General features: G+C 42.2%; 1 protein-coding gene across 4 annotated transcripts in view; it reads left to right on the forward strand.

Moving 5' to 3' along the window:
- SCUBE3 (signal peptide, CUB domain and EGF like domain containing 3) overlaps window positions 1-14,469 on the forward strand; it is a 115,273-nt gene that overhangs the window by 26,902 nt on the left and 73,902 nt on the right. For all 4 annotated transcript variants that reach the window (XM_053393074.1, XM_053393075.1, XM_053393077.1 and 1 more), the window contains exons 2-3: window positions 2,893-3,015; window positions 5,777-5,902. In XM_053393074.1, coding sequence (XP_053249049.1) covers window positions 2,893-3,015; window positions 5,777-5,902 — 249 coding nt within the window. The remainder of the gene's footprint in view (window positions 1-2,892; window positions 3,016-5,776; window positions 5,903-14,469) is intronic.

A 14,469-nucleotide genomic window follows, 5' to 3' on the forward strand; every position in this document is an offset into this window, starting at 1 on the left:
TCCTTTTAGTTGTCTTCTATTGGGTAAAATGATTTTATTTTTGGTTAAAATACACACTGTGTAGTTTGGAATCTCATGATGCACACACATAGGTAAAGCCAGAAATAATAACTTTGGCTGGGACTACAGCCAAAGTTATTATGTCTGGCTTATGATGGCAACAGATCAGGGGGAAATGAGGAGGACAGGGGTAAATTCTTCCCCATTCCCTTTTAGCACAGGGGGACGCATGGATGGGCCTTTCACCTTCCAGATGTTGTTGGAATCCAACTTCTGTGAGCTCCCAGCCAGCATAGCCAATGGTGAAGGGTGATAGAAGTTGCAGCCCAACAACTTTTGGAGCTTCACAGGTTCCTCTCCCCTGTCCTACAGATTCAGGTGTCTGTTTTTGTTGTTGTTGAGTAACTATTTAGGATCTGGCTTTTTTCACACACTCTCACACTTTTTGAGAAACATAAAACTGTGGTGTCCTGTCCAGATGGCCTGTTCCCTGCAGCACCAAATTCGAATTGCAAGTGTAACAGTAATCACAGGTGAAAAACCACAAACAGAATTCAGTCAGAACTGAGATGAAATACACAGTGGTACCTCGGGTTAAATATGCTTCAGGTTACATACGCTTCAGGTTACAGACTCCGCTAACCCAGAAATAGTGCTTTAGGTTAAGAATTTTGCTTCAGGATGAGAACAGAAATCGTGCTCCGGTGGCTAAAGTGGTGCTTCAGGTTAAGAACAGTTTCAGGTTAAGAACGGACCTCCGGAACGAATTAAGTACTTAACCTGAGGTACCACTGTAATGGAATATTATATGACCTAAGAAGATGCATGTTTTGAAATAGTCTTCCTTTCTTTATTTCACATATTTATGAAGAGTTCTGAACTTGTTATTCCTCTGCAGCATCCTATCGGGCAAGTCCAGACCTGTTTAACTTCAGCACCAGATCATGTACCTTTTGACTATTCTCTGGGCCTTAAGACCTAAAGCGTTGAACACTCCACCAACAATGCCTGGATTACAACCAGTAGAGGAAAAGCTGTAAAGGCTGTCATTGACAGAGCTTTATTCAAGATTCAGGCATGACCCAAATCTGACCATTTACCAACTGAACCACATCCTGAGCAAAGCCAGAGCTTATAGTTGTTATTAATCATGTTATTTCCTGAAGGACCTGAGAACAAGAGTTAGTCACTGTACTGTTGAGGCTTGGAAGGAGCCAGGTGAGCAATCTTAGTAACAATGCTCGGTAGAAGGAAGCCAAAAATTATTCACTTAGAAGAGGCCACAGTCATCTGCACTCACCACTAACTATGTCTCCTGCTGGCTTTGTAGATTCACAGAATTGTAGTGCTGAAAGAGGCACAAAGGCCGTCCAGTTCAGTTCCATGCAAGGAAGTGGAATCCTCTATACCAGATCACTCTGTGATGGAAGAATATAATGTAAATTATAGGGTTCTACAAGCACAGCAGAAAGAGTCATAGTGAACCTTGCCAATAGTATATGTGGCATAAGGAATACGTTTAACAAGACAAAAGCTGCATTTCTCTTGCTGAGAATCTTGCCATTGATTCCCTTATTTGAATACTATTAATTGCATATCATATTTATATTTATTACATGCAAACTGCCTGGTCCTATAAAAAGTTAGGTGTGTCTATTAAACTCAGTGGATTTAGATATGCCTAATTACTGCTAATGTCAGGCTGAATTTTTCCTCCTTTGCTATATAATAAACACAACAATTCAAAACTGTTGCCTGGTTTCTTATTAAGCTGAGATGTGCACAAGCTTTGTGCCCACTCAATTGGTATTTGTACTTCTCCTTCCCTCTTCACATCTTGGTGTATTGTGATTAACCCAGGAAGTTTCTGTCCACCATAGATTCCCTTTACATAGGGATGGGAATCTATAGTTACTATGATTGGAACAAGGCAGCATCTTAAACCAGCTGCAAGCTATGGTTTGTAATCCTAGCATGTGCAAATCCTGGTAACCATAATTTCCAGTTCAAGTGTAACAGGACACTATGATTAATACGTTCAGGAAGTGTTGAATCATGCTGTAGGCGCAGGCATGGCCAAACTTGGCCCTCCAGATGTTTTGGGACTATAACTCCCATCATCCCTAGCTAACAGGACCAGTGGTCAGGGATGATGGGAGTTGTAGTCCCAAAACATCCGGAGGGCCAAGTTTGGCCATGCCTGCTGTAGGGGAAATGAAGAGGAGGAGCAAGGAGGAGTATGTGGCACAAGGCTTGTGCTTATCTCAGCTAATTAAGATGTGATAGGTGCATCTGAATTGCAGCACTCTCTTGTATCAAATGTTGTGCTCTCATATAGCATATAATTGATCTCCCTGTTTCATGTAATGGCTGGATATTAATAGCTTATGTTTGATATACTGTCAGATTGACTAATGCCATTATCTCTGTAATGTATGAATTCTGAAGCCATTCCCTTTTATTTAGTTCTGATTGTGCTCATCAGTGTTTAGCAAAGGCTAATTTTGCATCAGCCAAGGAAACCAGAAGAGAGACTGGGGGTAGGGGGCATTATTCATTTATGTGTGAGATTTTGTACCCAAACTTCACCACTAAGTCCCAGGGCAGAATTACAACAAAGGTTTGCTGCAATGGGTTTTCGCTACTGAGGAAGGTTTTGCCATAATCCTGGAAACTGACCTATTGCTCCAAAATGGGATCATCCTGGAAACTGGCTCCAAAATGGGATCATCCTGGAGCACAATCTTGATGCCTGGGGAGATTCAGCTGATAGGCCTGCTCTTCTGAATTCAGTTTGCAGGCTTCCCGACATAAAGGTTGTCTGGTGTGTTTAATGAAACTCAATAACTCAGGCTTTTATGATGTCATTTCCCCCCTCTCTTTCATTTGCAGATATTGACGAATGTGTTGATGGGACTGACAACTGCCACATTGACGCCATCTGCCAGAACACTCCCAAATCTTACAAATGCATCTGCAAATCTGGCTACACCGGAGATGGGAAGCACTGCAAAGGTAGGGAGAATAGGTCAGCCCATTGAAGCAAAGATGGGGAGGAAATGCTTGCTCGCTCTTTTATGCTGTTTTATGCGGAGGGGCAAAAACCCATTATATTTCAAAGAGTTTTTTATTAGTTGTGTCTTAGCTGCAGTGAAGTTCCTTTGGTGTCTCTGAAAAATGTGAAGATCACTCTGCTACACTCACAGCCAATGTGGTCAGAATAATGGCTCTTCCAGATGGTTTTAATTTTATTTATTAAGCTAAATAAATGGATTATTCATTTTGTGCGGGGGTGAAACAGCATGGGGCTACCAGACTGCCTCTGGTTAGGCACTGATGAGGGAGAGGCTTGTTTAGCTTTAATAAGTATTCTCAGATAATTTCAGGGCCCTAGAGAATTTGATGAGTTCTGTTTCAGCTTTCATTATCCTCCTTACCACCACCACCACCACCACCACCACTGTCAGATGCAGTGGTCTCCACTGGTCAGCGTGGCTGAAAGAAACTTGCCCATGGTTATGGTGGACTGTGTGTACCTGTGTTCATAACAAGGGTGCTGATAAGTGGGGTTCCCTTCTACAACACAGGGACCCCACTTATGGGACATGCCCTGAAGGGTTTGTGGATCATAGAATGATAGAGCTGGAAGGGACCATAAGGGTCATCTAGTCCTGAGATCTCATGCTCCACCAACTGAGCCATCTCAGTTTATGTTCATCATGTTTGATAGCTTCCATTGAGATACAGTGGCTTGGGGAACGGCTGTAGCTCCATGGTAGAGTATCTGCTTTGCCCGCAGGAAGCCCCCAATTCAATCCCTAGCACCTTCAGGTAGGGCTGGGAAAGTCTTCCTTGTCTGACAGAAACCTGGAGAGCTGCTATGAGTCGGTGTAGACAGTACTGAGTTGGTTGGATCAGTTGTCTGATTCAGTATAAGGCAGCTTCCTGTATCCCTGTAACCAGTGCTATTTTTCTAGAAAACACACAGCATGAACGCCTCCCTTGTTCTCTTATAATGGCAATGGCGCCCACCTTGACAGGTGCCGGAACTGAGTTCCAGCTGACAAAAAGCCCTGCCTGTAATCTACCTCCCCATTGATGTGGAGGCCGCTCCCGAACAACCATAAACCCTGACTGCTGCAAATTGGCAGATACTGGGAGCTCTCGCACCAGCCAAGAAGTTCTTAAGCTGCAGCTGTGACTAGAAACAGGGTGGCCATCCCACCGTGCGGCTCTAATTCAACTGCATCTGTCAGGAGGAGGAGTGAGAGGCGAGGAGAAGGAATGGAGTGAAAGTAAGGAGGGACAGAGGACAGGGAAGAGAATGGAGGGGGTGACCAGGAGCCGAGGGGATGGTGAGGAGGGGAAAAGAAGCAGAAGATAGTAGAACAGTCAAGCCAGAGGAGAATGTGGGGAAACTGAGACGCTGCACAATAAAGGACCTCAGGCAAGAAGGTTGTTGGGCTGATGCTCCGTCTTACTCTGAGACACCCCAAATAGCAGATGAATAGTCCCCAGATGTTTCTGTGGAGCACCCCTTTCCAAATTCCAAACTCATTTTAAAAACATTCTTAAAAAAACAAACACCAACCTATTTTTTGCTTCCTCCTTATCCATGCAGTTCTTGCTTGCAGTTTGGGCTTTTGTTGGGTGTCCAAAAGGCTTTTCCAATAGGGTGGGTAGGTGAGTTGTGGCTATCTGAGTCTCTGTGTGTGTTATACATGTGGTATGTGGGCCTATGTGAGTGCAATCCTCAGTGCAGCCCTTGGACCTTAAAAGGTTAGCCATCCCTATGTTAAAATCCCTGCATTTGTGGCTGCCTCTGCCCTTCACAGATATCCAGCGAAAACGGTCAGGGAATAATCTAATCTGTAGGACCTGAAGTGGTTCCCAGACTGGACTGAATAGCCCTCATAGGCTTTCCTTACAGCAAAAAGGCTGCTACTAAGGCTCATACTTACATGTTGACCCAAGGGCTGAAACTTGGGTTAAATATAATTATGGGATTTTTTCCCAGCAAACAGATTTGGTTTTCATGAACAGTCTTTCTAAATCGTGATGAACGCGGCTCCTGTCCCCAAAGTGCTTTCACAGTGTCATCTCAAGTGACATTTTTTTCTGGTCCTTTCTTGCTGAAATCCTGAATCAAAGGAATGGCTAAATTACTCTATGTGTCTGAGTTACTGGATTCCCCCCCCCATGTGGTTCCACCAATTATTTTCAATCAAGCAACTTGGCCACCTCAGTGTTGGAGTTTTATCTCCAGTGAATGATCAAAGTATCAAGCCCATCTTGAAACAGAACTGAGAGAGCCAAACTCTGAGATCACATAATAAACAAGGACTTGTTTTGAGTGCATCCCTTTATCAAGTTTCCAATAGTATTGCATGCATAAATTCCTGATTGGATAATCAAAAACTAAAGGCTATATTTCTGGGATTATGTTGGACAATGGTAGAGATGCATCCATCTTGCATTTAATATAGAAAACACAATTATGGTGGCTTTAACAAATGACCTGGTGCCAAAGTTTTGACCATGAGTGGCAGTTTCTGATAGGATACATAGTGGGTCATTTTGAACCATGTGACGTGTGAACAATTTTGTTGTAAGCTGCTTTGAGTTTATTGACGGCAAATACAATTGTTTGAACAATACTATTGATGGTCTAGTAAACTTATAAACTCTAGCTAAAGCCCTTCAATGATTTTCATCCATGCGCTCAGTGAAAAGTTGGTAATTCTTGGACCGCTGATGTTCTCCATTCTATGTACAGATGTTGATGAATGTGAGCGTGACGACAATGCTGGCTGTGTCCATGAATGTGTCAACATCCCAGGGAATTATCGATGTACCTGCTACGATGGCTTCCGCCTGGCACATGATGGCCATAACTGCCTCGGTAAGAGATTCATGCATTGTCAAACTGTTTATATTCAAAACATATAAAAACAACAGTGTAAGATTTGCCATATAGACTTCCTATTTCAGAAGCAGCCTGAAACAAGAGCTCTCAGAGATATGAATATTTGCATTCTGGATCCAAAAGTTGAATTCTTTCTGTGAATTGCTGAGTGCAACTTTTCTGACTCAATTACATTGGCAGGCAGGTGTCCTCCAGAAATTCCTTTTTTGTGTGTGTGTGTCTCATAGCTGTTACGTATTTGGTCATAGAGCTCTGCATTGTTCAAAGCAGACAGAGGCAATGAGCTCTGAAATGTGCACTGTATCTGCTGAAGCATGCTTTCTTCGAATCCATTGTTTCTTCTCTGTTCTTTTGCACTGTCTTACGTATATTCAGTGGAAAGATGAAAAGCATCTTGGCCCAGAACTACAGTTGAAATGCAGCAGTTTTCTATTTCTGCTGACTCTGCCATCACGTGGCATTGCATAAACACCCCAGCTGTGAAGTTTTGCTGCAGGGTAGCTTGATTCTCTATCTCATAGAGAAATACAAACTTTTCTGAAGTGGCTTCTTCTGTCAGGTTGAAGATTAAAGTAAAGATCTTTAACACTTTCTTGGGAGACGGAGATAAGGCAGCTGGATTTATTTTCCAAACAACCTATGGAGAAAAATCATGTTAGTGAATAAAGCTTCTTTTGTCTATCATTTTGTTCCAGTGGGAAAAAACAAGGGGTGGGGGAGAGATGGTAAAAGTTAATGTATGTTGAGTGAGTGCCTGTTATAAAAGCTTCTTCCTTTCCTTGCTTAAGTTATGTTAATATCTTATCTTTAAGGATAGTGATCCCGGTTATAGTTCCCCATGTAGGAAAAGATGCTCTGCTGGGGCCTGGGATTGCCTGCCACCTCTGCTGCTGCCATCTTCTACCCCAGGCGTGAGAAAGAGAAAGTGCAGTGACTAGTACCCTTGAGCATTCAGATTGAACCTTTGTGGGGTAAACGCTGGGAGCATCTTGGTCCCTAATTCAGACACTCCTTCAGCTCTTGTTCTAGCAAGTGAGCAGGGCTACAGGTTTTCCTGAATACCATCAGAGGCAGCATTCCTAGAAAAGTTGCCTGTCTGCAGCAAGTCTTGGCGAGCCCCTGGATTCTGCCAGCTGGCAAATGGATTGCCTGCCTGCCAGGGTGACTCACCGAGGCACTTGCGCAGGGATGAACAAAATCATTAGACTTGCAGGCACAAATGATGAGAAGAATTTAATTATGGGCTACAAAGTGCTTTCTTTTCCCTTTTGATTTCTGTGTTTTCAGGTGTTGTGCACCACTTGGGTTTTTACACTTCTGGAACACATTGTAAAGCAACAAAGAGGAGCGTATGAAGCATCAGGTATGGAGAACCTTTGGCCCTCCAGAACTACTACTCCCATCAGCCCAATGGTCAGGGCTGATAAGTGCTGCAGTTCAGCAACATCTGGAGGACCAAAGGTTTCCCACACCTGTCCTAGATAGAAAGCATATGCACTGCCACTGAGTCATAGTGGAAGTGGAATGATTCAACTCCCCCCTCCCCAGATTGTAATGATCAAAAGGGTTTCCATTCTTGATATGCAATGTGTTGCTCACCATATGTTGTTGTACTACAGCTCCCATCAACCTTAGCCAGCAAGGCCAGTAATCAAGGATGATTACCAGCAACATGTGGAGGGCACCACATTGAGAAACCTCAAAAAATCACAAGCTTGAAAATAAGGTTGTTAAAGCTAGTGTTATTTTTCTAGAAAAAGAGGTGCCAGAACTCACCATGGACATCTTCCTTGTTCTCTTATAATAGCGGGGGTACCCACCTGAGAGAGAGCTGTCATGATATACATATAGGGTGAAGCAGTACCCTATCCCATAGGATCTAGAATGCCATTGGGTTGCAAAAGTAGCATAGCCAAATCTGAGTTTGTCTCAATATTGTCCTCCCCACATGCATGAGAACTTTTCTTAAAGCCGCAAAGAGTCTAGGTTGCTGACATCACAAATCCACCTTCACACCTCTCATAGTAGCAAAAGTCTATATTGCTCTCATTGCTCATCTGTTAGGCCAAACTTGCTTTTTAGCCCTCTGTAAGCAAAAACCATTCACACACAGAAATTTAACTGTTCTGTCCTGGTTGCCATGCAGTTACTAAGGCTTGAACTACAGTATTTCTTATTAAAGTTGATACATTCTTTGACAAAGCTCATAATTTACATTTTCAATCCAACTGGGTTAAGAACACAATTTAACTTTTAAAAAGGATAGAATAGATTAAAGAGGTTTGATGCATGTTTTTAAAAGTATTATGTGTGATTACACCATAAGCATAAATGTCTCTAATAAACATTAACTTACTGTTGTTGTTTAGTCATGCCCGACTCTTCGTGACCCCATGGACCAGAGCACGCCAGGCACTCCTGTCTTCATTAACTTACTAGGTTGCCAAATATACAAGTTGGCCCTAGTGCTTCTGCATATTAGGGTTGCCAGCTTACTAAAGCCACAATACAAAGATACAATATGCATTTTAATTGCGACACTTGTAGGAAAGATGGAATTTAAATGAGATGGGGAGGTATAAAAACAAACAAACAAACAAACAAACAAACAAACAAACATGGATCTAGACCTCTAGTGAATGCCAGGGTGTTTAGTCACTTGCTTTTCTGTTAGTGACGTATCTCTGCCCCCTTTACCTCCTCTCATTACCAAATGCTGTTTCCTTCTCTGAGATGGGTCTTGGCTTCCTTGTGCAAATTTGGACTGCGGGCGAATTCTGCAGCCCTGTATCCTATTCCACAGTTGCCTGCTTTCTGCAGCTATATTGGAGTAGTTTTCTGCAGGAACTGTTTTGTAAAACTTTGCTGTTAAAGCCCTGTATACTATTTTTGTTGTGTCTGGACATACGAGTTTAAGTAAAAACAGCAGCAACAGCTGGGATTCTTCAGAGTTATTTAAACACTGACATTTCATCAGTGAAATGCTGCCCCTCCCACCCTCACTGCCCCAGGGTCTCATGTTGAAAGATTGCAATCTCCAAGTTATATATTTCAAACACATTTTTAGGGGAAATTGCTGACAGGGGAGGTAGCTGGCTCTGAATTCTTACTCCCATGCAGTAAATCTGTGAGTGGAGAGCTGCTGATGGGATGATAGCAGTGTACAAGTCTTGAATGATTTTCTCCCCTTCTGTCCCTTCTCAGTTTAAGACACTTCCACACCAGGTATTTCCGCACATTTGCAGTGTCTGAAGAACTTTTTTTTTTGAGGAGGAGGAGGAAGACACAATGATATGCTTGAGTTTTATCCCATTTTTCCTCTTCCTGGAATAATCTGATCAGTACTGTATAGATGTGAAAACTCCAAAGATGAGGCTGTTTCAAAATGGAACTATTCAGTGTTTGGAAGCAGTTTGTTTCTAACGTGTTATGTGATGTTTCTGGAGGGTGATTTCTAATGCCACCCTTGGTTCCTGCATGGCATAGCTAGGCACACCTGAGCCATTTTATTTCTGGGAGCAGCTATGGTAAGGTTAACAGGATTTTTCCAATTAATCCGGGGACACTTTTCAACTTCCTACTAAATAGATGGATTTTGTCAGGGGACAGATATGTAAATCTGGGGACTGTCCCCGGGAAACAGGGATGTCTGGTAACCTTAAGCTATGGAAAGGTTGTTGCTTTTGCTTCAGAGGTGGCAACCTTGCTCCGTATGGAATTTTATTTTATTTGTTTTTAGTATTGTAATGGGACTTGCGTACCATTAGAAAGCCTAGCCTGGAATTTATGAATGGCCCCTGTCTATCTTTCCTCACTTGGTTCTATAACATGAAAGCTTTTGAAGGTTGTCTGCTCTTCCTTGGTTGATATAACTGCAAATTCTGCTGGCTTAATTGCCTACTAGTTTAGAACAACCTTGTTCCCACTAAGACCACAAAACCGGCCTTTTTAAAAAAAACAACAACAACTGAGCACCATGTAAACAAAAATATTTGCTTATAGGCAGAAAATATAATGGAGGAGAGGTTTTCCCCTGATTTCGAATACAGCCACTTACTGTGTGCTGAGATAGGAACGATGGGCAGAATTTCATTCTGTATCACAATGTGAGAATCAAATGCTGTGATTCCCAGCGCTTTACAGTCTTTGTAATAATCTGCAGCTTCCCACAAGGATCATTTAACATCTTTAATGTATCTAAATATCTAACATCAGTTGCCCCTGCTGCTGTGTGGGAGCTCACCTCTTTTTCCAATTAGCCCTGCTGTGGGCGGATGGGGGGGGCAGGTTTTCCTCCCAGTGTAGAAGCCCCAGGATCCTGCTCTACTGACACAGGGTGAGCCCCACATCTGACCAAACAAATGAGTTAATAGCAAACATGATGAGAATCATAATATGGGGAGGAAGTGTGCAAATAAAGCCCAGGCCAAAACAAACCTTCAGCCTCACTTTGGAGAGCTTGAGTTTGCCTTGATCCGACAGTATGTATGAGCCACGCTGTTGTCATTCATTTATAAAAACAAGAGTTATCAGTGCTCAGGTTTGCTTGGAAATCACACCGCGACATGTTAGCCTTTCCCCACTCCTCACATCCAGATGCACGGGCATGGTGACTGTGGGAAAGAATTGTTTGTTTTATTGAGACAACTTATATATCCTGCTATTCCAATGCACTTGCATTGTGCAGGGTGGCTTGCAGGAAATTAAAAACAAAACAATCCCATAAGAAATAAAATCAACAGCATAAAAACAGAAACTAGCTTGGCAGATAAAAACAATTTTAAGCCAAGCATCATTCTACCAGATAAAATCAAACTGCCAGAAAAGGAAAGTTTTAACCAGTCATCAAAAAACAATAAGAGGGGTGGGTGTCAGACAGATCTCATGGGGTAAGGTGGATGCGACCACTGAGAAGGCCTTTTTATATTACTTTTTGGTTCTGTCCAGTTGTGCCTCAGCTATGGCTGGGAAATGGAGAAGAACCTCTGCAATAGATCTAAGCCATTTAGGCAGGCATAGGCAAACTTGACCTTCCAGATGTTTTGAGACTATAATTCCCATCATCCCTGACAACTAGTCTTGTTAGCTAGGGATGATGGGAGTTGTAGTCCCAAAATATCTGGAGGGCTGAGTTTGCTTATGCCTGATTTAGTGCTTTAAATGGAACTAGGGTTGGTTTTATTGTTGTTCTGTGCTTCTTACTTGTCCAAGAGTTTCTGGTTCTTTATTGTATGTTCATTCTTATTCTCTTGCTACTCCATATACTTGAAATCATCATCTGGAAGATTTGTGGGTCCGTCCCCCAATTCTGAATGTTCAAATCAGTTTTTTAAGATAGGTAATATAACTAACCATATTTTATCCCCCTACAGACCCATGTGTGTGGGTTAACAGACAAATTAATCAGCCTACTCCTTCTGTTTAAAAGCATGGGGCTGAGGAGAGTTTAAATCTCATCGTAAGCAGTTTAATTGAAAGCATAAAAAGAAATTAGTGGTTAGGCTGATCACCCCCTTTCATTAACCCGTTTATCAAAGAAACATACTACAGACTGCTGCAGAATAGGTGTAATATGACCCCATGGGTCATATTGCCAACTAACACAAAGCACAGTGCACGTGCTCAGAGGCACTATTTCCCCCTGTTCAGGCTATGTGATAAGAAAAATGGGGCTCATCTATGCCTCTGTTTGTCCCACCATTGCCTTCTGGAGAAACCTGCTGTTTACCTCTGAATCAGATCAAACAGCAGATTGCTGTTTGTTTCAATTCAGTAGTAAAGAGTGTTTTCCAAGGGAAAGCTACATGTCAAATGCAAGACCACCTAGAAAGCATGGGACCAGTGGAAAACTGCTCAGACTCATTCTTTCTAGGCACGGCACAAGTGGAAGTGTGAGTGAGCCTGTATTCTAGTTGTAAAAGCAAAGCTGGTGAATATGCGTTCTCCATTGAGAGAGATTGATTCGTTTCTGTAGTTTATCACAAGACCTAGAGCAGTGTCCAGACAAGATGCTAGAATGGCTGGGAGGTACCAACTTCAAAGGTTTCAGTGCTGGCACCTGGTGCTAAAAGCAGATTGCTGTGCTGAGTTTAAGAACAACAGCAGCAAACTGTGTTTCCCAGTATACAATCTCATGTCCACTTACTCCCTTTGCATTCTTTAGTCTTGCTATGCCAGGTATTGCTTTGACCCACGTATAGGAGTGGGCTTTTGATGTCTTGTAAGTTTGAAAGAGAATCAAGGGGGAAAGGATAATTCTGGAACTATCTTCAAATCCCCTTGAAGTGGGAAAAATGGGCAGGGCAGATCTCATTCCAATTAGTGTATATGGGGAAATCGCTAGTGAGCTTATTATGCGAGGATTATTCATGCATAAGCTTTCCATTAAACACAATCCAGTGGATTTGTTGTTCAACCCTAAACTCTACAGTTAAAACATCTGGAACTAGCCAAGGGTGGGGCAATTCTCCTGCTTTCCTTTCCCATTATATGGTGAGTCCAAGAAAAGGAAGGGAGGAACAAAGAGAGGCTGAATGGAAGAATAAATATTAAGTCAGATCCATGTTGAATATGGTTTTGGCAGAAGCGACAATGGGGCCAGTTGTCAGTGCACCTGTGGTCTTTCCCCCCCTCCTCTATGGCTCCATATGACACATGCTTTCCAGTTGAACACTTGAAGGAGGAAGAAGAGAAATATTGAATTGGTTCTTTCTTGGGAGGAAAAGTGGAAGATTCACTCTTAGTCTTTTTGCATCTTGTGTAAGGACTGAAGCAGCAACACCACACATTTCAGCCCACAGCGAAATGCGTGAGTGCCCCACATACATGGCCTGTGTACATATCACTATGGGTTGTTTATGTTTCCTTGGACATCTTATGCTGCATTATTATAAACTAATCCAGTAATTTTGGTTGTTATTTTAAAGATGCTTTTATGGTAATGGTTAACGTTATTTGTGTTAGCCTAGTTTGTTTTATGTGGGTTTAATGTTTTAATACCTTTGGATCAATATGATGGGGTTTACAAATCAAAGGGAATCAATCAATCAGTCAATGTACAAATGGTTAAATGTCCACCAACTTGATAATGGCTTTAACATGGAATTAGGCAACATGGAGGATAAGGTTATCAATAACTATTAGCTGCAATAGCTGTTGGAGGCACAGTGCCTCTGAATACTGGTCGTTGGGTATCCTAGGTGGGGAGAGTCCAGTTGCACTCAGGTCCTGTTTATGTGCTTCTTGTTTGGCATTATGAGAACAGGATGCTGGAATAAATGGGCCTTTAGTCTGATCTGGCAGGGCTACTCCTATGTTTTTAGGTTCTATGAGACAGAAAAATGATGGAGTACAGAGGAAGAACAAGATTCCATCAGGCTTTCCTCTCAGACATGTCATTCCACACACTGTTTTCAGAGTCCATGTACATCAATAAAAACGAAGTTTTTAGTATAAACTAATAGCAATCCAATCACTAAAGGGGCACAAAAGTGTACAGCAGTAATGTTCGATGCAATGTTTTAAATGCAGCTTTTAGAAAACTGGTAGCTGCAGACTATACTGCTATCTTTTCTCATGACAAACCTGGGTCATTTCCTTCTGGTTTCTGCCTCCTGCAGAGCTGGTTTATTAACAGTTGATTTCAGGGAAGCTGAGTAAGAACTTTGACATTTAAAAACCAAGATCATTAATTTACTTGGCCTTGACAAGAACATCACTTGGGACTAGTACTGTAGGAATTAAGTGGCTGGGCTACACTTCTTTCTAGATATTTCTCACATCCATACACTCTTTTCTTACTGTCACCCAGTCAAACCTGTAAATCCATCTTCTGCTTCGTCTAACTTATCAGAGAGACACTACTTTCCTCAGCTTGAGGATCTCACCCTTCAAGCAGATGAGAGAAGAGAAAGGTAACTGTGTTCTGTTTATGTTCTGAAAATGCAACATGGCCTAGTGGTAAGGATGTCAGTGACACAATTGGGAATAAATACATCTTTGGAAGTATGTAAACAATGCCTTTCAATAGCTTAGAAGAGCAAAATTTAGCTCATAGAACTCAATGGGACTTATATCTGCATAGAACACAAGCTTCTTTTCTCCTGCTCTGGGGGGTAGGACCTGAACCAGTGGATTCAAGTTACAAGAAAGGAGATTCCAACAAAACATCAGGAAGAACTTTCTGACAGTAAGAGCTGTTTGACAGTGGAACAGATTTCCTTGGGAGTTGGTAAACTCTCCTTCCTTGGAGGTTTTAAAGCAGAGGTTGGCTGGCCATCTTTAATGAATGTTTCAGTTGAGATTCTTCCATTGCAGGGGGTTGGACTGGATGACCCTCATGGTCCCTTCCAACTCAACAATTCTATGATTCTATGAATTCTACAATAAAAGGCTGATTTATCATGCTGTTGACTGAGAAGGGGAAAGGAAAGACTAATTTAAGGTCAGTAGCTGGGAGAACCATGAGCTGTTTTAAACCCAAATAGGGAAGCAGAAAATGACTAAATAAGGGGCCTGTAGCTGAGAGAAATGAAAGCCACTTT

This window comes from Podarcis raffonei, chromosome 6 (assembly GCF_027172205.1).
Source record: "Podarcis raffonei isolate rPodRaf1 chromosome 6, rPodRaf1.pri, whole genome shotgun sequence".
In the NCBI taxonomy this organism is placed as follows: Eukaryota; Metazoa; Chordata; class Lepidosauria; order Squamata; family Lacertidae; genus Podarcis; species Podarcis raffonei.